The sequence below is a fragment of the Balaenoptera physalus genome (genome assembly GCF_965194825.1).
Source record: "Balaenoptera physalus genome assembly, chromosome: 11".
Taxonomy (NCBI): Eukaryota; Metazoa; Chordata; class Mammalia; order Artiodactyla; family Balaenopteridae; genus Balaenoptera; species Balaenoptera physalus.
This window is the reverse complement of record NC_138896.1, coordinates 31892083-31913932: the sequence shown is the minus strand read 5'-3', so window position 1 is coordinate 31913932 and position 21850 is coordinate 31892083. Positions and strand designations below refer to the sequence as shown.

General features: G+C 50.9%; 2 protein-coding genes across 10 annotated transcripts in view; one reads left to right on the top strand and one right to left on the bottom strand.

The window, feature by feature from the left end:
• Positions 1-295: 295 nt before the first annotated feature.
• Positions 296-12475, bottom strand: MRPL14 (mitochondrial ribosomal protein L14). Of its 2 annotated transcripts, none has more exons than XM_082414874.1 (3): positions 12319-12475; positions 3180-3271; positions 296-786 (listed from the first exon to the last, which is right to left on the bottom strand). In XM_082414874.1, exons 2-3 carry the CDS (start codon positions 3248-3250, stop codon positions 420-422), a joined length of 438 nt encoding a protein of 145 aa, XP_082271000.1. In that variant the 5' UTR covers positions 3251-3271; positions 12319-12475; the 3' UTR covers positions 296-419. The 2 variants fall into 2 exon arrangements, with proteins under 2 accessions (XP_082271000.1, XP_082270999.1); XM_082414873.1 differs by lacking the exon at positions 12319-12475 and adding an exon at positions 11727-11781.
• TMEM63B (transmembrane protein 63B) overlaps positions 11906-21850 on the top strand; it is a 24087-nt gene continuing 14142 nt past the window's right edge. Inside the window, exons 1-6 of one of the 8 annotated variants that reach the window (XM_082414866.1) lie at positions 12540-12665; positions 18063-18214; positions 18794-18976; positions 19256-19335; positions 19611-19649; positions 20627-20717. In XM_082414866.1, coding sequence (XP_082270992.1) covers positions 18818-18976; positions 19256-19335; positions 19611-19649; positions 20627-20717 — 369 coding nt within the window. In that variant the 5' untranslated portion in view covers positions 12540-12665; positions 18063-18214; positions 18794-18817. Of the gene's footprint in view, positions 12043-12539; positions 12666-15612; positions 15748-18059; positions 18215-18793; positions 18977-19255; positions 19336-19610; positions 19650-20626; positions 20718-21850 lie in introns of those variants that run through there. The other 7 variants (XM_082414867.1, XM_082414869.1, XM_082414870.1 and 4 more) reach the window with 7 other exon arrangements.

Here is a 21850-nt window from a genome sequence, read left to right as displayed (position 1 = left end):
GCTCCATTCATGCTAACCCAGCAACCCAGTCACCTTCATACCCATTTAGCACCTCCGGCCCTCTGACACAGGAAGATGACACTCTGGAAGGCAAATAAACAGTTTGCCTGGCTAGAAAGTGAGATTCCATTGCGTATCTACAAATTGGCATTTGGCTTGTACCCCAGTTTTCCAGAGCCTGATAATCCTGGGTGAGCTCACAGGCTACTGCAGGCAAAGACCACCATCTCATGTGACACCTTTTAACTGTTTCAGTACCATTGACCCCATGGCCACACCCAGACAACTCAGGAAGAAACGTACAGGAAAACATTTATTTTCTCACAGCACACTGCGCCCCAGGCTCCCTCTCAGCAGAGGCACAGCTCTCAGAACGGCTCCATCCATGAGCCCCCAGGCAGCCGGTGCCTGGGCTCTGCTCACACAAAGTTCTGGGCAATGGCCAGCACCTTGGAAAACTCGCCTTCCCTCTGGCGTAGGCTGGTGGGGATGGGTGTCTTGATTCGGGTCCCTACAGGGTTCCCGTTGTCCTCGATGAGGACCACGTTGTTAGAGTCGAACCTGGGGGTCATCCTGGGACCAGGCATACGATGCCCCACAATAAGCGCCTTTTTCTTCTGCCCCTTGATGGCCAGCAGGATCCGGTCGCCCACTTTGCCCACCCCGTTCTTGTTATAGACGTGGATGCAGCGAGGAGGGCGATGGTACGGGGTGTTTCCCAGGGCACTGTTGTCCACCACACGTACCCGCGTCATCTTCTGAATTGCACCAAGGCTCCCAGTGGTGCTGGCGGAAGAGGAAAAGAGTCTGAGGTCTGCATCTCTGCTGGTCAGGGCGCAGAGGCCTCTGCCAGACCAGGCTTGGCAGCGTGCACATTAGCAGGGCCCTGACAGAGGCGGTGCCTGGGAAGGCTTCTCTGTGCCCAAGGCAGTGCCCTCACAGTTCTTTGCAGCTTCTGCTGCCGGGTCAGGACCTCAATCTGGATGGGTTTTAAAGAGGACCTGATATTCTGTTACAACAAACTGCATGGCAGACTTAATTTAAAGCCTTTGGTTTCCAAAAGGCCTCTGAGGATTAAGGGAATACCTTATGGCCCAGGCCTTGCCCACTGCCTAGCCTGCAAAACCTGCTCCCCCAGAATACACTGATTACCAAATGTCCCATCTACACGTTGCTGAGAACCAGAAGGTACAAGTGAGTATGTCTGCTAAGGGAGTCCTTTGACACAACATAGCAGAAACTGAAAATAAGTCAAGGTAACAATCTTTTGTTTTAATGTATTTTTCCCCCACTAGAAAGAGTACCTATTAAAGGCAAATAAGCTATTATTAAGCCATCTGATGACAGTGGGAATTCTAGTTTGCTGCCGCTAGGACCCTAGTGCTGGTGTTCTCCCGGGTGACCCGGGGTCCTCTTCTCTCATTCCACATGCCTACCCTGGGCAATGTTCTCTATCCCCGTTGTTTCCAGCTAGTAAATTCCATCTCCAGCCCCACTTCTCTCCTATCTTTCGGTCCTATATTTCCACTCCAACTCCTCACATGTCCTACAGATGCTGCAAACTCAGTAGGTCCTACAGTAACTTCATCGCCTCCCCCTGCAAACCTCCTCCCACTGCTGTGTTTCCTGCCTAGATGATGGCTTCTACAGAAAATTCAGCTCCTGAGCCATAAACCTCTCTCCATCACCATCCACTAGCTACCCCATTCTACTGACACCACCTCCTAAACACCTCTGTCCTTTCCCTCCACCCCCGTCGACACTTCTTTCATCCAGCAGCTCACTCTCTTACACCAAGACTATTACGTTAGTGTCCTAACCAGCTCCCTGCGCACGTCACTCCGCCAACCAAGACTCTTTTTAGAATATAAAACGGAGGCCACTCCCCTGCTCAGGACTGGTCAGTGGTTCCCCACCGTATACACTGTCAACAACCTGGCCTCTATGTACCTGCCTTCTGAGGTCCTCTATCCTGCCACTCACACATTCACTCTGAGCCCCGATGGCCGGGAACGCCTGGAGCTCTCCAAGCGTGCCTGGCCTCTTGGCCCTCCCTGGGGGCCTGGACAGGACCTGCCCCCATTTGCCTTCTGGGAAGGCAGCTGCCATCCTCCTCTTTTCCTCCTCCGCCTCCTGCTCCTCCTCCTCCGTTAGCAGCCCCTGCCTCAGGCCTTCCAAAGAACTGTACAAGCCTCTATTATTATACTGGTCACATTTTCTTAGAGTTATTTGTTTCCAACTTTGCTCCCGTGGCCAACTGTGAGAACTCTTCCAGGGCAGGAAGCAATTCTTATTCATCTCTCTATGACCAACCCTGGGCACAGGGCTCAGTAAACACTTGCGGAATGAGTGCACGAACGGGGCCAAAAGGCATGTTTGCCAACAGGAATGCAACCTGTGCTCTCCACCCTGGCTTAGCATCTAAACGGGGAGGGGAGAGGTTGTCAAACTTCCATCATGCTTGAGTTTATGGTAATAAGTATGTGATTTAAAAATATATATATATATTCCATTTTTAAGAGAGAAGGGTTTCCCCCCTTTTATTTATATGTTTTTTTAAAATGAAGTATTATAGTTGATTTACAATGTTCTGTTAGCTTCAGGTGTATGGCAATGTGACTAAGAATGAGTATATATACTCATATATATATAAAGTATATAGATATATACTTTATATATATATAAAATGTATATATATGCATATATATGTATATAGAGTATATCTGTGTATATATATGCATATATGTATATAGAGTATATATTTATATATACACATATATATGTATATATAGAGTATACATGTGTATATATGTGTGTGTATATATATAAAGTGTATATAAAATGTATATGTATATACATTTTCTTAAAAGAGAAGGTTTTAATGCACTGGAGAAATGACAGGGTCGAGAGACATCGGATTCACTATAAGAGTCTGGCAAGGATGGAGGTTTCATCATTCTCCATATCCATTCCCAATCCCATCCTCAACAGCAATATCGCCTCCTTACCTATCCCCCTCACCTGGCCTGACCAAACTCCAGTTCCATCTATGCCTTTAGATTTCCCTGACCCCAAGCCCACCTCCCTGAGTTTCCACTCCCACTCTAGTCACCAATACCCCACCCTGATGGGAGGCTTACTCAAAGACACAGCTTTAAGAACTTAATAGGAAAAGTTACCTGAAACGGCGTTGGCTCAGTGATCTGCTCACGTGGGCGAAGGGGCCCCAGAGCCCAGTAAAGAAAGCCATGGGATCCCAAGATGGCAAATCCTGCAGGGAAAAAGGGGGAAAAAGGATTTATTTCTAAGTCAGTGTCCACACTCACAGCCAGTAGTTTTTGGTGTTTGGTGTGTGTTTTTTTTTTTTTAAGACTTTTGGGGACTTGTGTGGGAGATGGCACTTCGAGCACAAGATCATTAGTCACTAAATATAAACCTTAGTGGTTAAAAGGTACGCAGATGATTAGATGGAACTCCAGCTGCAATTTTGCTGATTCATATTCTAACTGGGGTCAGAGAGCTGGAATGGCCCACCACAGTTCTCGCTGTAGGTATCACAACAGCACAGAGAATGCCTTCATAATTATATCACTTCCACAGCACGAATCCTCTGGGACACACCCAGGCAGGAACCACTTCCCACATCCTCCACAGAGGAAAACCTGCACACTGGCCCCTTGTTGACACTCGTGTGCCTCCTGAAACCAGAACTTTTACTCCCTGGAGGAAAGTAGATTATCTGAGCAGCTGCCCAGGTTGTCGGTCACCACATCACCTTTCTCCCAAATGTAAAAGACAGAACACCTGGACAGCTCAAGGTTAGCAAAGTAGTGCCAAAGGATGCCCTTGCCAAGTCACTGACCAAGGCCTCTATTTGGGTCAGTCTCCCAAATGACAACGTAACACAGAAAAACTACCTACTCGCTGTACAGCAGAAACTAACACAATATTGTAAAGCAACTATACCCCAATTAAAAAAAAAAAAAAGAAAGAAAGAAAAACTACCTACCCCACACTGCAGCTGAAAGTGGGCTTTGGGAGAGCAAGCTGGAGACAAAAGAGCAAACGCCAACCCAACACTGGTGACTGCAGCTTGCAGAACCTCAACCCTGTGCTCCCTAGCACCAACAAATATGGCCATCCCCAGGTTCCTGAAACACCTGGGCACCAGTGAGAGGAATATTTAAGAAAAACCTACAGCCAGCTGGTAATTCCAGCTGCAAGACATGCCTATTTTCCACCCACATGTTTGGCTACAGAGGGCCTCATTCAAGAGCTCTGCTGAGAAAGCCTCTACCACTGTAGTATTTACAAATAGCTTTGCCTGGCATAAGTTCAAAGCACCTTAGATAAGATTTTATTTAATAATGGTGGGGGAAAACTCACTATTTACTTTCAGAGAAATACCTAAACACTCCAGAAATGCTTATTAACTACAATTTAGCCTCAAACCTCAAGCTTATTCGCCAGTGTTTTCCTTAAGACAACCCAGGAAGCGTTGGCCAAAATGTAAATATGATCAGAAACTTATATGCAAAAGAAGGTGGCCTACTTACAGAACTACTAACATCTGACACACAGAATCAAAGACTATCAGATGAGGCCAGCTTTACCTTCACAGCTCAGCAGCCCTGGAGAAGGAACTATGAGCTTCGGCTTCCCCAACTGTAACGTGGGGTTTCCCCACCTGTAACACCTACTCACAAGACGGTCGTGAGGTAAGCCAGGCAAAGCACAGAGCATGATGCCCGCACTCAACACCTATTAGCCCTCTCCATCATCATCGTCATCATATCACGTCCCGTTTCGAAGATTAGGAAACTGAGATAGAGAGAGAGGAAGGCACTTGCATAAAGCCCCATAACTAGCCGAGGGCAGAAGCAGAACCAGAAGTGGCCTCAGCTTAGGTCCAAGGGTCTTCCCTCCACACCCTACGGCCTCACTCTGCCGTACAAAGCCCACTTCACACAGGAGCTCAGGGTGAGAAGCAGCTTTGAGGGTCACCTGGTCTTCTTCTGCTATCTTTCTTTATGAAAATGTATCGACTAGTTATAATGTGTCTAAGTGCTTTACATTATCATCTCATTTAAGCCTCAAAAAAACTACGGAATGGACACTATGATTAGCCCCATTTTATACAGGAGGAAATGAGGCCCAGAGAGGTTAGATAATCTGCCCAAGTCGCACAGCTAGGAGTGACAAAGCTGAAATCTGAACCCCAGTAGTCGGCTTCCTGAACCCACCCTCTTAATCAGCAGAGTTAACATGGTAACTTTAACTTAAGTATTAATATTTTTCCAACTGTTAGATCATCCTTGTTCCATCAAGAATACTGATGTCACATGAACATTTTACTCAGACCTAACTCAGTGCTTGCTGAATCAACTGAAATGTAGACAAACACCAGGTGAAAGTCATTCACTTTCATCCAATTTAGGTTTTGAATACAATTTGTAGTGTAGGTGGCAAGAAGAGCTCCACACTCTGAGCAATAATGGAAAATTGGCTTTAAAAAAAAGGAATAAAAAAAGTAGCTCTGAGAAGCAGTCCTTCTGGTCCAGGCTGCAGTTACGTCCAATCTCAGCCAAGCCTTCCCATCTGATGCTGGCGGGCCCCTACTCTCACTCCCTGGGGGAAAAGAGGCTCCTCGGCTCCTCCACAGAACCCTCCAGGTTAGTCCAGCGCCACCCACATTCCCTCTCCTGAGAATTGCAACATCCAGCCTCTCCACACTGCATCACTTCCTCCAGAGCATTTATGTGACTCCAAGAAGTGCAGAAGTGCCTGGAGGCTTCCCAGAACTTTCCCAACTTGGGCATAACAAACCCCACCATTCAAGGCACCTCCCTAAAATCTACAGGGCAGCCTGTGCACAAACCACACCCAGGCCTCCTCTCTGTGCCTTGCTGAGAAGCCACCACCACAACCTGGGTCCACCTCTGCCCAACCAAACTGCCCTGGCCCCAAACACACCTCCTGCGAGCAGCTCTGTGTAAGGCTGCAGCATCTGCTGTCACCCCTCCTGCACACCAAGGACATCTGGGTGTCCTGTGCCAAAGGAACTCTCACCGTTCCAACTTTCACTATCCAAACTCAGACATGGAATAAATCTGGTGTTTTGGGTTTTTTTGTTTTTTTTTTTGGAGTTAAGGCTGATGGCCCCTAACATTCTAGTTCTTGCTACTCACTATCCACAGAAACCACAGAGATCTTGACAACATGGCATCTGAACTCACTATAGGAACTCAGGAATCACACAGACTCCGGATTATTTGTACTACCCTCAAACACAAAAGTAATACATTCACGTCTGCAGGGAGCACCTCCATTTTCACAAGAAAAGACCAAATTCAAAGACTTTTCACTACCTCTTTGGTGGATCTGATAGTGACCTCCAGACCCAAAGGACTTAAAGACATCAAATGGGCAGCAGTAAGCATTCCTATGAACTTGAAAGCATAAAAGAAGCAAATATACTTGTATATTTGTATACAAAAAAATCTGTGGTCCCCTCCACTGTCACCCCAGCAAAAGCTCCCAGCAGGTCCTGACAGAGTGCGAGTAAAATAAATACTTGCTGAATAAAATAAATGAGGTAGCCAACAGAAAGACAGATTCCCCCACCCACGGCTCGACACAGGGAAATCCAGACACTGTAGAGGTCTCATCTGTATATCGGGAACCAGCACATCACATGCAAACATGCTTTAGGAGAACCATGGTGCTGGTCATGAGAGGATTAGCTCATGCTATGTCTACAGGCCCCCGGAATCATCTCCTGGGTCTGGTGCTTACACTGCCCACTGTGAAAAAACACCATCGCACCACTAAACAACTGGCTCAGATGAGGTAAGAGTAATGAGGGCTGCAATTTATTTCAAAGCAACTGACTGAGCTTGATGTTATTTCCTAGGATAAATCCATCCTGTAGACATAGGCCTTGATTAACTTCAGATCAGTCTGTATAGAGTGCTTTGTCTCACAAGCAATGTTATTCTGAGTCCTGTGTTTGCACAGGAAGCTAACTCCAATGATATTTCCTCCTCTACTCTCACTCAGAGGAGGCCAGGTATTCGGAAGACTCCAGTGCCAGAGATGGCTTTTCATGCCACTTCCTGGTCAGCACTAGTACTGCCATCCCGGTTTAGAGTGTGAATCATAACCTCTGGGGGTGGGGGGATGGGGAGGGCAAGAGAAGGAAGGCAAGAGAGAGTGAGAGAGGGAGAGGGAGAGAAATTACTTAATACAATCCAAGAGCCATGCTTATTTCAAATCTTAGTTTAACTTTAAGATCTCCCTTCAGTTCTGGAGGCCAGGGACGACTGTAGATTTAAGGGACACACAGGTGAGTTTTTCACTTGGCATCACCTTATAGGTCCCATTGGAAGAACATTGCCCCATGAGAGCAGGGACCGTGCCTGCCCCGTCCAGTGCTGCATGCTCAGGACCTAGAACAGTGCCTGGCACACAAATGGAGCTCAGTGAGTATCTGTTAAATGTATAAAATTTATCTGCAATTGCAATTCATCCTCCAGCTCCAGAGAGGCTCCATGTTGGTGGGTTGGCGGTCTTTCTTGTGCCCTTCACCCAGGCTCCCAGTAACTTGGGGGAGCTTCCTAGACACTGAGAGCTCATTTTTAGCTAATTGTAATACATAGAGACTGAACTAGAAAAGCAGACAGAAAGAGCCCCATGCTTTGTGAAAAGCTAGAAAGTACCATTACTTGAACTTTAGGAATCAGCAAAATGTTGTACTTAGTATCACAGATCCACATATATTTATACATTGTTTCTACCTGAACAATTTCCATCTTTAAGTGCCTGGCACGTTTCATAAATTTTAAAGGCCTTTCAAGAGAAACAGGTTCTAAAGAAAAGAGACAAAACAAAAAGTTCAGCCCAACTGCAAAAGAGTGTTTAAAGGAGATTCTGTTAGTAAGTGACAGAAGTGAAAAGAAACACTAGGCGAAATCAAGTGCAAAGCCCAGCCACAAAACGGACAAACTCTGCCTAGTGTAAGGATATAAATGTCCTTCTTAATTAAGCAGGAAAAAGCAGAGGCCTGGCAGCTTCGAGGAAACAAAAAACAAAAGGGAACTCCCTGGACCCTCTGCCCTGTCATGCTGACAGCCCTTCCCATCTCCTGCAGGTTTCGCCCCAATCATTCTGGACCAAAAAGTACTCTTATTTGTTGCTTAAATACTCATTACTGATTTGTCCCAGAAGGATTCTCTTTCAGGAAGTTTTGTGAATTGTTTTGTTTTGTTTTTTAAACATTTTTGTGAGTTTTTTTAATCTCACATAAGTATACACGTTACAGTTCTCAAAGTACTTTCACACAGATTACTTTCTTGGTTGATTTCATTCTTGAGCACCCAGTGGGAACAGAAAGATAAATAACAATGAGCAACAGTTTGGGGAGGGTTGATTCCTAAGGATTTTGAACAGTTCTGAAGGTTCAACAGAGTAAGTGCCATTTCACAGGTGAAGAAATTAAGTCAGAATTGCTAAGCGACTTGTCGGCTTGTCCTAGGAAGGGAAGAAGGGTAGAAGGCTGTTTCTACTACACCCTGCACAATACTTGCCCGGCTAAGGTGCTGCTTTAACCACTAATAAACTTCACAGAAACAAAAACACCCCACACAGTGCAAGTACTCTTTCTCCTCTCTTAAAGCTGCCACATAATCTTTTAAAACTCAGAAATTAAAAAGCTGCTTTTTCAATAGATATCTGCACCACAAACAGCACAGCCTGGGACCAAGGCTGAAGCTGATTCTGATACATTTGCAAAGGTGTGAGTTTTCACAGCGTTACTATCAAGAAGCAACAGCAATCCCTCATTAGCACCATGCGCTGTTTCTACCATGGCTACCAGTGAGGACCCCAGTTCTCAATGTGGTTCACAAAGAAAAAAACGTTTCCAGGGTTCTTGTCTCTATCTGTTGGTTAACTATACGTGTTTATTTACCTGTATATTTGTTTGCTCCACCTTGTTACAGATTTAAAATCGTGGTTCTTAAAAATATCTGACAGTTCTCCATTATTCAAGTTGGTTTTTCAATGTGTAGATTTTATCTATTTCTAGCTTTGATCCCCTGCCATCCTCACCTCACGGGTGTGCAAACACCTATAGTTCCAGAAATAAGTTTATAACATTCTTGGTATGGTCTAACTCAGAAAAACTGCACAAGGCAAAGGTAAATTCTACTTAATCACGTACATATTTCTTTCCTATTAGTACCTCTACCAAGCCAGTGGCAAGGAACCAGGTTTATAGAGATGTCAGGTGGGCAGACAGGGGGATGGGGGTGGGATGAAAAGCCCAAAGAAAGGGTATCTCCTCCACCCCTCCTCCCCTCCTCTCCTGCCAAGTCTGTTTCCTTGGAATCCACTACTCCAGGCCTCAGTGACTCTGTCAAGCAAGGGTCATTGGTAAGAGCAAAGAGGCAAGGAAATGAACGTGTTTTAGCTTCACTCACGTAAGGGATGGTTTTTCAAGTGGGAGAAGCCCTCTCTGAATTAACCAGTAGGGCCCAGGTCTGCAGCCTAAGCAGTTTGTTTCCCAGATTCTGACCAGGGAGAGTAGTCTCACTCCCTGATTCTCAGGGCAGCACTATGGGTGTCTCTTTAAGATCACTCAGTCCTGAAAGTGTTTTTCAGCTTAAAGTAGACTAGAAAAAGTACTCCCTCTTTTCTAAAGACATAGATGATTTTTTTTTTTTTTTTTTTAAGTTTTCGACAAGGAGACTTTCTCACTCTGAGTTGCGTTTCACTGGTGAATAATAAGCTACCTGGCACTTTTCTTAATAAGAGAGCATATTACCTGACCCAGAGCAACATTTCTGGGATCTGAATCATAGCCCTCTCGTACAAGTTGGTTGTCATTGTTAATACACATGTAAAATCACACCAGGGTGAGCCAGAACAAACCACTGGCCTCTAAAAAGGATCAGTTGTAACCTGATTTTTGAGACCCTCCCAAGTTCCCACATGGCCATAAGAACTATCCAAGTAACGAAAACAATAGGAAAATCCATCTTATGTGGGTCGAGGTGTCATAATCCCCCAAGACAGGAGTGGGATAAGACAGGCTTCAAATAACTCTTGCATCATGTAAGATTCTAGATGATGAGGAGAGTCTAAATAATTATGTTCAGTGCTCAACAGAGCACCTAAAAAATGGACTCCAGGGAAGGTTTTTACCCTTCATATTCAGGGGCACTAATAAAACGTTTTGGCCATTGTTCCTTCATGGATTTCACAGTGTACTTCATTCAGTTCTCATTTCGGTCTTTCTGAAATGTTTCCTCTTCTCTCTGTCTGTTAATATGTAGTGACCCTAATTAGGCACAAGCAGAAATAGATCTGGAATCCACCACATGTTAACACGCCTACCTGTATTATTAAAAAGATAATAATACATGAGAAATGCCTCCCAGTGATCCTCAGGGGTCCCAAACCCAGGTAACTACGGACTCCCATTTCCATTTTCCACATATCCATTACAAGGGCTACTTGGCAATGGATCACACCAGATTTACAACCATACAATCAACACAACATGTAAAAAGTTCCATAGAAAATATACATCCAAAAAGCTCTAAGGGCACAATGGACAATTCCATAAAAGGGAAAAACAACAACACAAATAGGACAGATTCCTTTTCATCTAAACGTCTTGCTCCTACCCAAAACAGCTCCCAGAATTCAAACCTACAAAGACTCCTCTCACCAGGCCGTCTACCATACACAGCTTAACCCCACCTCCCTTTCTGGTCTTCTTAGGAAGGCAACCTACTTCCTACCCCAACAAAATCCTTGCTCTTCCATTGTACGTATTTCCATGAGTGAAGGGTAAACTGTCTTCTAGCATAGTAACCTCCCTGAAAAAAGAGACCCACTCTGTTCTTTATTCTATATCCCTGGTGTGCTAACTGCATCCTCGTGGACAATTTTAAATGACTCTAAACGCAGGCTGATGAAGGCAAGAGCGCAAACAGGAGAACACAGGAAACCAATGTGTTTCAAACTTTTCTGTGACACACAGAAACGCATTGCCTAACACTTCCTAATACACTCACACACACTCACCACGTGTGTATACCTGAAGCAAGTGTCGAGAAACAATACTTAACCCTTACTAAGTACAATGCTCTCTGATATTTTCTATTCTACTTCATTTTTTCTTAAATGATGGCCATGATCCACTAAACTGATTTCCAACTAACCGATGGGACTCAGTTTGAATGGGAATTCAGTTTGAACTGCATCAAAACCTTACAGCTGCATTCCACAAGCTACTAATGAACCCTTGAAAAAGCCAGCAGACAGCAGAGACACTGACCAGCCACAAGAACCAGACACACCCAGGTAGGCAGTGCCCTTCCTCTGTCCAGCAGCCCAAGTTCAAGTATCTCCCAACTTCCCAGCTTTTCCCTAGTAACCCGAGGTGACTCTGTCATGTGCTCTTTTGTTAACCTCTTTATAAATTCAGTCCATCAATCTCTTTGGGTAGCAAAGTTCATTTACCGCTCACCTGAAAAGCAATACTTCCTTTCTGTCTCCAGACCATCCCCCATCAAGCCTGAAGGGAAGAGAGCCTTCCAGGAACCCACAATTAAATGGAAAAGTTGGTATTCTGTGTGCCTCTGTGATCTATTTTGTGGGTAACATACAGGAGTTATGCACACGCGCGCGCGCGCGCACACACACACACACACACACACACCTCTCTCCTTCCCCTCTCTCTCTCTTCTTTCCAGTCTTAATCCCTGGCAGGTGCAGCCTCTGATGAAATGAGAAACCAAGGAAACCCCTGGAGCCGGGGTAGCCACTCATTGGCATGACAGTGAAAGCGGTGGACTCACTCTCCACACCACAGAAGCGCCTGGCAAACGAGTCACAAAGTCATCTCAAGACCCAGATTGGGAAAGGAAAGGGAGAAAGAGAGAAGCAGACAAACCCGAGGAGCCGCGCCAGAGTGACCGGCCGAGGCCACCTCGTGAGACCTAGCGGCAGCCCGCCCAGTCCCCGGGAAGGCAGGTGAGCGCGGGCCGGGGGCACGGGGTCGCAGTGGCCACCGGAGCCCTCGCCGCCCTTGGGGGATGGGAGAGAGGAGGGTCCGGGTCAGAGGCCTCCATCCCCGTCGGGACCCTCCCACTGCCCCTCGGCCCCCAGAGGGCCGACGATCCTCGCACTCCGGCCCTTCCTCACCCATCCCGGAGTGTGCGCCACCCCTCCTGCGGGGAAGCAAGGGAGAGAGGAAGCAGAGAGTTAGGAGAGTGACGCCCCTCCCCGCCCCCCCCCCCGACTCCATACCGCCTTCGCCGCCCTGGAATATCCCGCCGCGGGCCCCCACAGGCCCAGGGCCGCCTTCCCGCTACGCGGCCTCTCGCCCTGCGCCTGCGCGTCGGGCCCAGCCGGGCGGACAGCGATCTGAGAGTGCGCCCGCTCCTTGCGTGTGCCGGCGTGGGGGGAGGGACCTGCGCGGCCCCGCCCCCTCATCCTCCCCCTCCCTCCTCCCGCTCCCCCTCCCCCAGACACTGCCGCGGCCGCCGCAGGAGCCCGGAGCTCCAGCCGCCCAGCGACTCCCCCTCCCCCTCCCCCAGCCCCGCCCCGCCCCAACCCGGGGCTCCGAGCCGGAGCTGATCTGCGCCTGGGGGTGAGTATGAGACCCTTCCCCAGCCCCCTCTCTTTTCTTTGAGGATCCCACCACCACCCAAAGAAAAACCCCGGTCTCAGCTGCGCGTCCCCTCCCTTCAACCTCCTGCGGGACCCAGAGGTGCCCGGGCCCGCGGGACCGGTGGTGCCGCGCGCTGCCCCCAACCCCGTCCTGAGCCTATCATGTGAGTGCTCCGACCCCTGCCGGGGGTCCAGAGGTACACCTACCTCTGTCCCCACCCCTCGAGAGATCCGAGGGGTGGAACCCCCGTCCCCGGCCCCCGGCCCCCGGCCCCCTAGCGCCACTCTTCTCCCACCTGCCTGGTCCAGGTGCGCGTCCCCTCCGCGGTTCCAGCAGCGCCCCATCAGCCCGCCGCCGCTGTGGGGAATCTGCCGCCCCCGCCCCCGAGTTTTGAATTCCAGGGTCTCCAAGTCCAATGCCCTCGGTGTCTTTTATCTTTTCTCCTGCTCCAGGGGCCGAGTACCCCAGAAGCCGGCCCGGGGCAGGGGTTCGGGCTCGGGCAAGGGCAGGGTTTGCGAGGCCGGCCGCTGCCCCCGGTCCGTCTGGGAACTGGTCGGAGGGCTGGGGAGGCGACTGGCCCCGGGAGCGTGTCCTCTCCTTGCGCCCCACACAGTACAGTTCATTCATGAGCCGCCCGGGCCTGCGTTGGAGGGTGCGGTGGGGAAAGGATTCGGACTCGGAACCGGAGTGGGGCAAAGGCCCTGTTGGGGGGAAGGGGGGGGCGGTGTGCTTTGTCCCTCCTGGCCTGCTGGACCACCTAGGGAGGACAGTCCCAAAGCTTTGGCGCCTTCTTCCCCAGAAGAGAAGGACGCTTGGGAAGTGGAGAGGAGAGGTCAGAGGGGCCGGCTGTCCTTGGGGCTCTGTGCTGCCTCCTGCCTGGGTCCCCTGGGTGGAGGTCTGGCTGCTCAACACTCCACTTTCCTGGAGGGGGGGAGGGGGGCGCACAGGCGGTAGGGCCAGGACTTCTGTACCCAGTACTACTCTCTAGTCTCTCCCTGGGTCTGCAGCAGCCCAGGAAGAGTGAGGCCACCCTAGCCCCTCCTGAGGAGGGGCCCCCAGACCTGCCTCCCAGGAACATGTGAGGAGGGGAGTGACAGTGTCTGTCAGGCTTCCAGCGGGGGGCTGGGGGGATGGGGTGCTGGCAGCATGACTGTCCTCCAGGGTACCAGAGGGTCCAGGCCCTGGCATGCCCCAGGTGGCACATGCTGGGGCCTGCTGTTGGCTCACCCAGTTGGGTCTTGGCCTATGGGTGGGTGGGTAGGGATGTGTCAAGGCATAAGGCAGGTGGTGAGTAGCTAACAATCCCCTTTTGGACATCCTACAAGTTCCCTCCAATTAAAACAGTTTTGGAGACCTGGGTTCAAATTCCAGCTCTGCCATTCTTTAGCTGTGCGACCTTGACAAGTTACTTAACTTGTCTGAACCTTAGTGTCAGTTAAAAAGTATGTTTACTACCATCTCCTTACGAGATTACTCACGGGCATCAAACTAGATAGTACAGGTAAAGAGCCTGGCACCCTGCCTGGTAGTGGATCAATAAGAGTTCTCTTCCCTGAACTTCTGACCCATCCTGGCATAGCACCACCCTCCCATGCCCCCACTTCCCAGCCTGCTACAGATGGATCAGTTTGTTTGAAGAGTTTGGAAACATTCTCTGCCACTCGGTGGCAGAGTCCTGAAAGCAGTGTAAGCCCTTAGGTATAGACAAGAAGCCCATCCAGACTGAAGGGTTCTAGCATATTAAATTCTGTTTAATTTTGCTTTTTACCAGTTCTCCTTCATTAAACCAACCCCTTTTATTCCACACTTTATTGATAAGAGTAGCTAAGTTTTTTAGAATCCATTTGTACCTTGAACTGTATTAAGAGCTTTACCTAAATCATCATGTTTAATCCTCAAAACAACCACACGACTGAATTATTATCCCCATTTACAGACGAAGGAACTGAGGCCCAGGGTGGTGAGGTAGTGTCGCCAGGTCAGAAGCCACATCTGTCTCATCCTAGAGCCTGTACTCTTAACCACCAGGCTCTGTTGCCGGTCCCCTACACCTGCCTCAGAACCTGAAATCACAAACCCAGGGTGGAAGGTCTGGGAGCTAGAAGCAAGAGGGAAGGCAAACAGGTAGAAATGGGTGTGGCATTTCTCCAGAGCTGTAGCTGGCAACCCCCAGCCCCCAACCCCCAGCTTCCTGATGGAAGTGGCTCCTCTGTTGGCTGAGGCCGAAAAGTGCGGTGGTTAAAAGCATGGGCTTGAGCCAGGTTGCCTAGGTCCATGCCCAGATCTATCACAGACTAGCTGTGTGCCATTGAGCAGGTGATGTACGCTCTCTGTACCTCAGTGTCCTCCTAGGGTTGTGATGGGGAGTAAACAAGATAACATTTGTAAAGCACTTAGAACAGTGCCTGGCACAAAATACGAGTTAAATAGGTATTTGATAAATGCATTCTTTTCCTACCACTTTTATCCTCATTCGTGGATACATTTTTGCCATCTCTCTGAAGTTGGTAGGGATGGAGCATTAGTATATCTTTGTTACACATTGAAAGACTGAGGCCCAGGTTACATAGTAACAGAACTAGCCTCCATCTTCATCTCCTCCCAACAGACCACACTGCCTTCCTATGATCCCAAGCCCTAAATTAAATCTTCCCTAGTAACTCTTTAAGAAAAAAACTTTTAATTTATAGCTCCCTCCCCACCCCACCCCCACCATGCAAACACTTCTTGATGATAAAGTAGCCATCAGTTAGCTAGAAATAAAATCCTCCATCACTTTCCCTGCACACTTCCAGCTAAAGCCTCAGTGTCAGGCTAGAGAAATTCTGGGATACCACTGACTCAGGCAACCCTGTGGAGTGGATAAACTGCCCCTCCCTTCCCCAAACATTCTGCCTCAGTCTCTTCCCTTCTCTCATCTGCTCTCAGTGAAGGCTTTGAGAGCAGCTGCCCTGGGTGAAATTGAGCCCAGCAACCCCGCCTCCACAATTAAGAGCTTGGAGTACCCTGTCAGCAAGCCGAGCCACCAGCCCTGGCTCCACCCTTTCCTGCCCTGTGACCTCCCTGTGAGTGGCTTCTCCACCCCGGGTCCCTGCTTCCTGCCCTGTCAAATGGGGAGTGTGCCCTGCCTTCCTGTTGGTGCAGGTGGGAAGAGCAGTGCAGTTGCGGAGGGGAGAGTGCTTTGTGACTGTAAAGAGGGAGGCAGCAGATGGACCTGGTGACTTCAGTTACTAAGCATGTACCTGGACCCTCACCTACTCTACTGGGTCCCCTTATGTAGGAGCTCCCAGAATGTTCCACCTTCCTTGGAGTGGAGAGCATAGAATGGAAGGGGGATGCTGCTCCAGGAGTTTGTACCCATTACATTCTGGCCTGGTGGAGCCTTGGAGTTTTGGAGAGAAACAGGCAAGGAGTGGGTATGGGCTGGATCGATTTCTGGAGTGCATTAGAGTTGGGACTTAAGGGAGGGGGGACTTGTGTAGAGGCCCCCCAATTACCACAGCAAGATACCTATACCTACCTTTAACCTTTCCTGGTGCACCTTATGTTTACATACCCAGGCTCCCAGACACACCCACATACACACCCCCACTTAGAGACCAACGACTCTCTTCATTTCCGTGGACTGCCATGTAGTCACCCAGCTCCCCACCTCCCACCCCACACACACACAGATACACATATCAACACAAGTTTACACACCTCAACACACACATTCTCACAGTGCTGTGGTGTTCTCTAGCCAGAGAACACGTAATGAATGTTCATGAAGCTTCTGTGGTCAGCAGAGTCCTGTTCTAGGCACATCGGAAAAGCATCAAGGTGCCCTGAAAAGTGTTAAAGCTTTAGAAAGAAGTTGACCTAAGTTTGATCCCCAGGTCCATTATTTTATGAGCAGTGTGACTTTGGGAAACTTACTTAACTTCTCTGAGCCCCGTGCCCTCATCTTAAAATGGCAATGACATCCAACTCTGGAGTGTCAATGATTAAATGAAAAATGTATATATTCTTGAAACAGTGGGCGCTCCATACATGGCACCTGCTACAATTACTAAGTTAATGGGTTTTTTTTTAAGGCAACTTAGGCTGGAAAAGAAGAGGGAGGCATAACACACAGGGCAGTTATTCCCTTAGCCTTCCTAACCCAGGCTTTTCAGAGACTCCCTGGGACCAAGTGAGACAACTCCATCTTCCCTTCCATCTGAGAGCTGGTGCCTCTGGCCCTGCAGTTGAAATGTTAGGAAGAGGCAGGGGAAAATCTGGGATTGGTGGGCAGGAGAAACCCTCCGAACCACCCCAGGGGGCTGGGGGACGCTTGTTTCCAGAGTTGCAGTCACCGATTCTAGGTTTGTTGTTCTCTCTCTTTGCCTGGTTTCCTTTCTTCCCTGGGCACCACCCCCCCCCCTACACACACACACACACACACACACACACACACACACACACACACACACACACACACACACACACACACACACACGGCAGAGCTTCAGTGTTGTCAGCAGAAGGGGCCCCCAGGGGCCCTCCAGTAGGATGGGGGTGGGGCAGTGGTGCCACGGCCACACTTCTCCTCCGCCCCAGGAGCCTCCCCAGAACCGGGCTCAGCTCGGTCCCCAGGCACTTCCAGAACCCAGGCATCCAGGCTGGCTGCCCCTTTCCTCCTCCTCCCTACCCATCCACCGGACCGTAGAGGGCTGGACAACCTGACAGTGGCAGGGAACCAGGCCAGAGGGCACTACCCTGGCTGCAGGGGGCTTGGGCCAGCTGAGAGGCCCCCATCCAGTCTCCCTTCCTTTGCCAATGGAAAAGCTCGCTGCAGGGCATGACATTCCCAGCCTGCCCTGCTCCAGGAGCAGGAGCAGGGCACTCTGGGAGTTGTAGTCCTCACAACTCAGGCACAAAGAAAATTGGAAAGAGGTGAGGAAGCTGGAAGGGGGAAAGGTGTAGTTGCTGCCGTGGCCCAGGAAAAAGAATGAGGGTAAACAGGTGTAGCTGGGGAGAGTGAGGCAGGTCACACAAACCCAGAAGTCCTGCTTTTTTTTTTTAATCTCTCAGAGATTACTTTTTTAAATAAATTTATTTATTTATTTTGGGCTGCATTGGGTCTTGGCTGCTGCGCGCAGGCTTCCTCTAATTGCGGCGAGCGGGGGCTACTCTTCGTTGCCGTGTGTGTGCTTCTCATTGCGGTGGCTTCTCTTGTTGCGGAGCACGGGCTCTAGGCGTGCGGACTTCAGTAGTTGTGGTGAGGGAGCTCAGTAGTTGTGGCTCCCGGGCTCTAGAACACAGGCTCAGTAGTTGCAGTGCACGGGCCTAGTTGCTCGCAGCATGTGGGATGTTCCCGGACCAGGGCTCGGACCCGTGTCCCCTGCATTGGCAGGAGGATTCTCAACCACTGCGCCACCAGGGAAGCCCCAGAAGTCCTGCTTTTTAATGGACTTCCCACTCTGACTCCATCCTCAGACCCCTACTCTGAGGACAGAGGGACAACTCTAAAGCTGAACGTCTTATTTTGAAGCCAATTATATTGGGAAGGTGATTAACAGAGTTGAAAACTGAACATATGAAACCATGCCATTTTTCTAATAGGGGTAGAAAGAAAAGATCAGGATTAGGTAACTGCCTCCTGACCCATCCTCCTCTGGCCTAGAGACCCCTCCACTTAGACCTAAGAACCCTCCCCATCTTCCCTCGGGCTCAGCTCTGCCCCCTGCCTGAGACAGACAGAGACAGAGGCAGAGAGTTTGTGTTGGGAAAGAGAGAGAGAGAGGGAGGGAGAGGCAATGTGTGTGTATGGAGGTGGTAGGAGGTAAATGCTAGAGACTCACAGACAGCATCCAGCTTAGAAAAACCAGTCTCCCTAGTCCAGACCTGGGCCAAGTTCCCTAGATCCAGGGTGGGGTTGCATCCCGAGAGCCAGTGAAGGTAAATCCATGTGACTCAACCCTCCCCTCCCCAGGCCCTTATCTCCAGAGGCCACAGCTTCCACCCACCCAGGCAGCCCGGGGATCTGCCCTCACTGTCCCCTGCCCACGCCCATCCTGCCGGAGCCATGAACAGAACCGTGAGGGGGACAGGGGCCGAGCCCAGCTGACTGCTCTGCCCTCTTCCCAGGAGGACCATGCGGCAGTAGCAGTCATGCTGCCCTTCCTGCTGGCCACACTGGGCACCACAGCCCTCAACAACAGCAACCCCAAGGACTACTGCTACAGTGCCCGCATCCGCAGCACCGTCCTGCAGGGCCTGCCGTTCGGGGGCGTCCCCACCGTGCTGGCTCTGGACTTCATGTGCTTCCTTGTGAGTGCCCACATGCCACCCTCCACCCTTGGCACTCACACCCTGTACATAGCTGGCCAACACCTGCAGCGCTAACCACTCTCCCACCTGCCCCTGACTCCCCAGGCATGACTGCAGGAGGGAATGCCCATCACCCAGCCCAAGCCTAGCCTCTGACCATTCACCCCAGCCAGAGTCATCCCTTTCTAAGACAAAAATTCTGCCCCTCTGCCCTGCCGTCCCGGCTAGTCCAGGGGGTGAACGGCCTCTCCTCCCGCCAACCACCCTCTCCTTCCTCAGGCACTGCTGTTCTTGTTCTCTATCCTCCGGAAGGTGGCCTGGGACTATGGGCGGCTGGCCTTGGTGACAGATGCAGACAGGTAAGGCTCCGGGACCCGCCCCTACCCCTACACACAGGCTTGCGTGTGCACACACATGCGCACACAACACACGTGCACCCACACATCTCGTCCACACTCCTCGGGGATAGGAGGAGAGCCAGCCCGTTCTCATCCTCTTTGGGGGGGGGGATGAAGAGGGACTGGTCCCAGAGCGGGCATGGGGGCATGAGGGCCCACAGCTGGGCCTTTGTCCCTTGCCAGTCCCTGGAGACCCACCCCTGCCCCCGCTAACCCTGTCTGTTCTCTGTCCCCAGGCGCCAGCGGCAGGAGAGGGACCGAGTGGAACAGGAATAGTATGTGGGGCAGCAGCCCCCTCATCCCCACTAAACCAGCTTTCCCTTTTCTTCTCTTTCATGCTTCTCTTCTCTTCCTGCCACGTTGCCGGTTTCTCTTTTCAGCTTTCTCCTCTGCAGGCTCATGTTCGGATTAACGCAGGTGGTGTGCTTTGCAGAGCAGGGGGCTCCCCAGCTTGTCTCTGCCGCACTCCCCCATCTCTCCCTCCGGCCCCCAGCCTGGGAGAAATCCCTCCCCATGTGCCCCATACACGCAGGCCTCAGCAGTCCTGGTTGGCTGGGGTGGAGGAGCCATCCTCCCGAGAACCCACAGTATAGTCATCCTGTTGCAGAGACAAGATTGGGTGTCTCCAGTGGCTTCTCACCCCCTAACAGCTAGTTCTTCCGATTCCAGGGTTCCCTGCTCGCCCCTTCTGGAGGCCTGGGAGGGGGGCTGCCAGAGAAGCTCTGAGTCTGGCCTTCTGTGTCCATCACCGTCTCTGTCTATAGGCCTGGCATTGGAGTTGCGGCAGCTGCTGGGGTCAGGGAACATGGAGGGTGGAGGACACCCCCCCCCAGCCCCCCTCACCCCCGGCCCTTCTAGGGCTCTCCTGGTCCAGCCTGTCCTTCACCACACCCCCTCCACTGCCCTGTGCCCCATGTGGGCTCTGCTCCCCCATCCCCCACTGGTCAGCTCCGGAACTGCAGGGCCAGCTCCATTCTTCCTTCAACCTCCACGGGGTGCTGATGAAGACTACCCCCTCCCTTCACCCCCATGCCCTGCGTCAGTGCCCCCCAGGTCCCCCGGGTCCCCTGAAGGGAAGGGGCAGGTTTAAGGGAGGCAGGGAGAGGGCAGTCACTCATCCCTGCTTCTGCCTCTGTGCTTTCTGTGCCTTGTCTGGACCCTGGAGCTCTGGAGTGGAAGACCACCCACTTCACCTGGCTCCCCAGGGACTCGGACTCACCAGCTCTCTGATCTCTCGTCTCCCCACCCCCAGTGTGGCCTCAGCTATGCACGGGGACAGTCATGACCGGTATGAGCGTCTCACGTCTGTCTCCAGCTCCGTCGACTTTGACCAAAGAGACAATGTGAGTGCCCTCCCCCCAACTTCTTATCACCCCCTCCTGCAGGGCAGGTGGGCTCAGTAGCCTGTAGCTTTCAGTGTTACAGAGTCAGGGGCCTATGGAGTGTGGCCTTTTCCTCAGCAAGGGTAATGCTTGTCCGAGAGCCACGGGGTAGCCCCTGGACCCAGAACTCCTGGCTCTGTCTTCCATGGCAGCCTCCAAACCAGCATAGGTTGAACATCTCTGATTTCTAAACATCATTTGCCCCGATACAGTTCCGTGCCCGCCTCCAGTGATCAATGCTAAGGATGACTTGTTTCTTAGATGTGGTTCTAGAAGTAATAATGAGCCTTCCAGACCCACCTAGCAAAACACACAGAATCCATTGTGGTGCTCAGAGGTTGCAGGCTGGCAGCCCCTGGCTGCCTGGGGCCAGCTGACCTGCTTGTAGATTGGAGCTGAGGAGCAGGGGCCCCTGTAGACAAGGCATGTACTTGGTGATGCAAGGGGACCCCAGACCCCTTTCAGGTCAGACACCACACTCCGACATTACCTGCCTGGCCCTCTGTCATTCTGCCGGGGTCAGAACTCTAATCCTGGTCAGAACTCTAATCCTCAGGCCCTAGGGTGGCACTGATCAGTCCAGCTTAGGCTGTGGGCCCTGGGGGTGGCAGCTCCTGTAGCTGCCATAGCAGAAGAAGCCTGTCAGCTTCCTGAGTTGGACTCATACTGGTAAGTGGCAAAGCAAAGCTATCACCCCTGCCAGCCAGAGGTGTCCAGATGATCCCCAGACTCAGGTGATGTTGGCAACAGGTAGCACAGTCCTGCATCTTAGCTGGAGGGCACCTCTCTCCCTCATCCCGTGTTATGCCTGTACCTTCTCCCGGTAGGAAGCTGGGGGAGGGTCTCTCTGTCCAGCCCTGCCCCGCGTATCCCCACTCTGCCCTGAGTGGGGTCTCTGTCTGAAGATAAGCCTGGGGGCTTGAGAGCAGGAGATTGCAGCTCACAGTGACCCTGGGTTGGTCCCTCTGGGGCATCCTGGAAGGTAGGTGCAGGACCTTGGGCAGCGTGGCCCACCGCTCTGCTGTTGGCAGCCACGTTGCAAACTCTCCATGTTAGCTGCAGGCCTGTGGTCCCTTCCTAAGAACCCTGAACCC

What these genes read in the sequence shown, in the direction of transcription:
- MRPL14 (XM_082414874.1), bottom strand. Translation starts at nt 3,250, where the DNA reads ATGGCTTTCTTTACTGGGCTCTGGGGCCCCTTCGCCCACGTGAGCAGA. An exon ending in CTGAGCCAACGCCGTTTCAG is followed by an intron (nt 787 to 3,179) that starts GTAACTTTTCCT and finishes CTCTTCCGCCAG; the next exon opens with CACCACTGGGAGCCTTGGTG.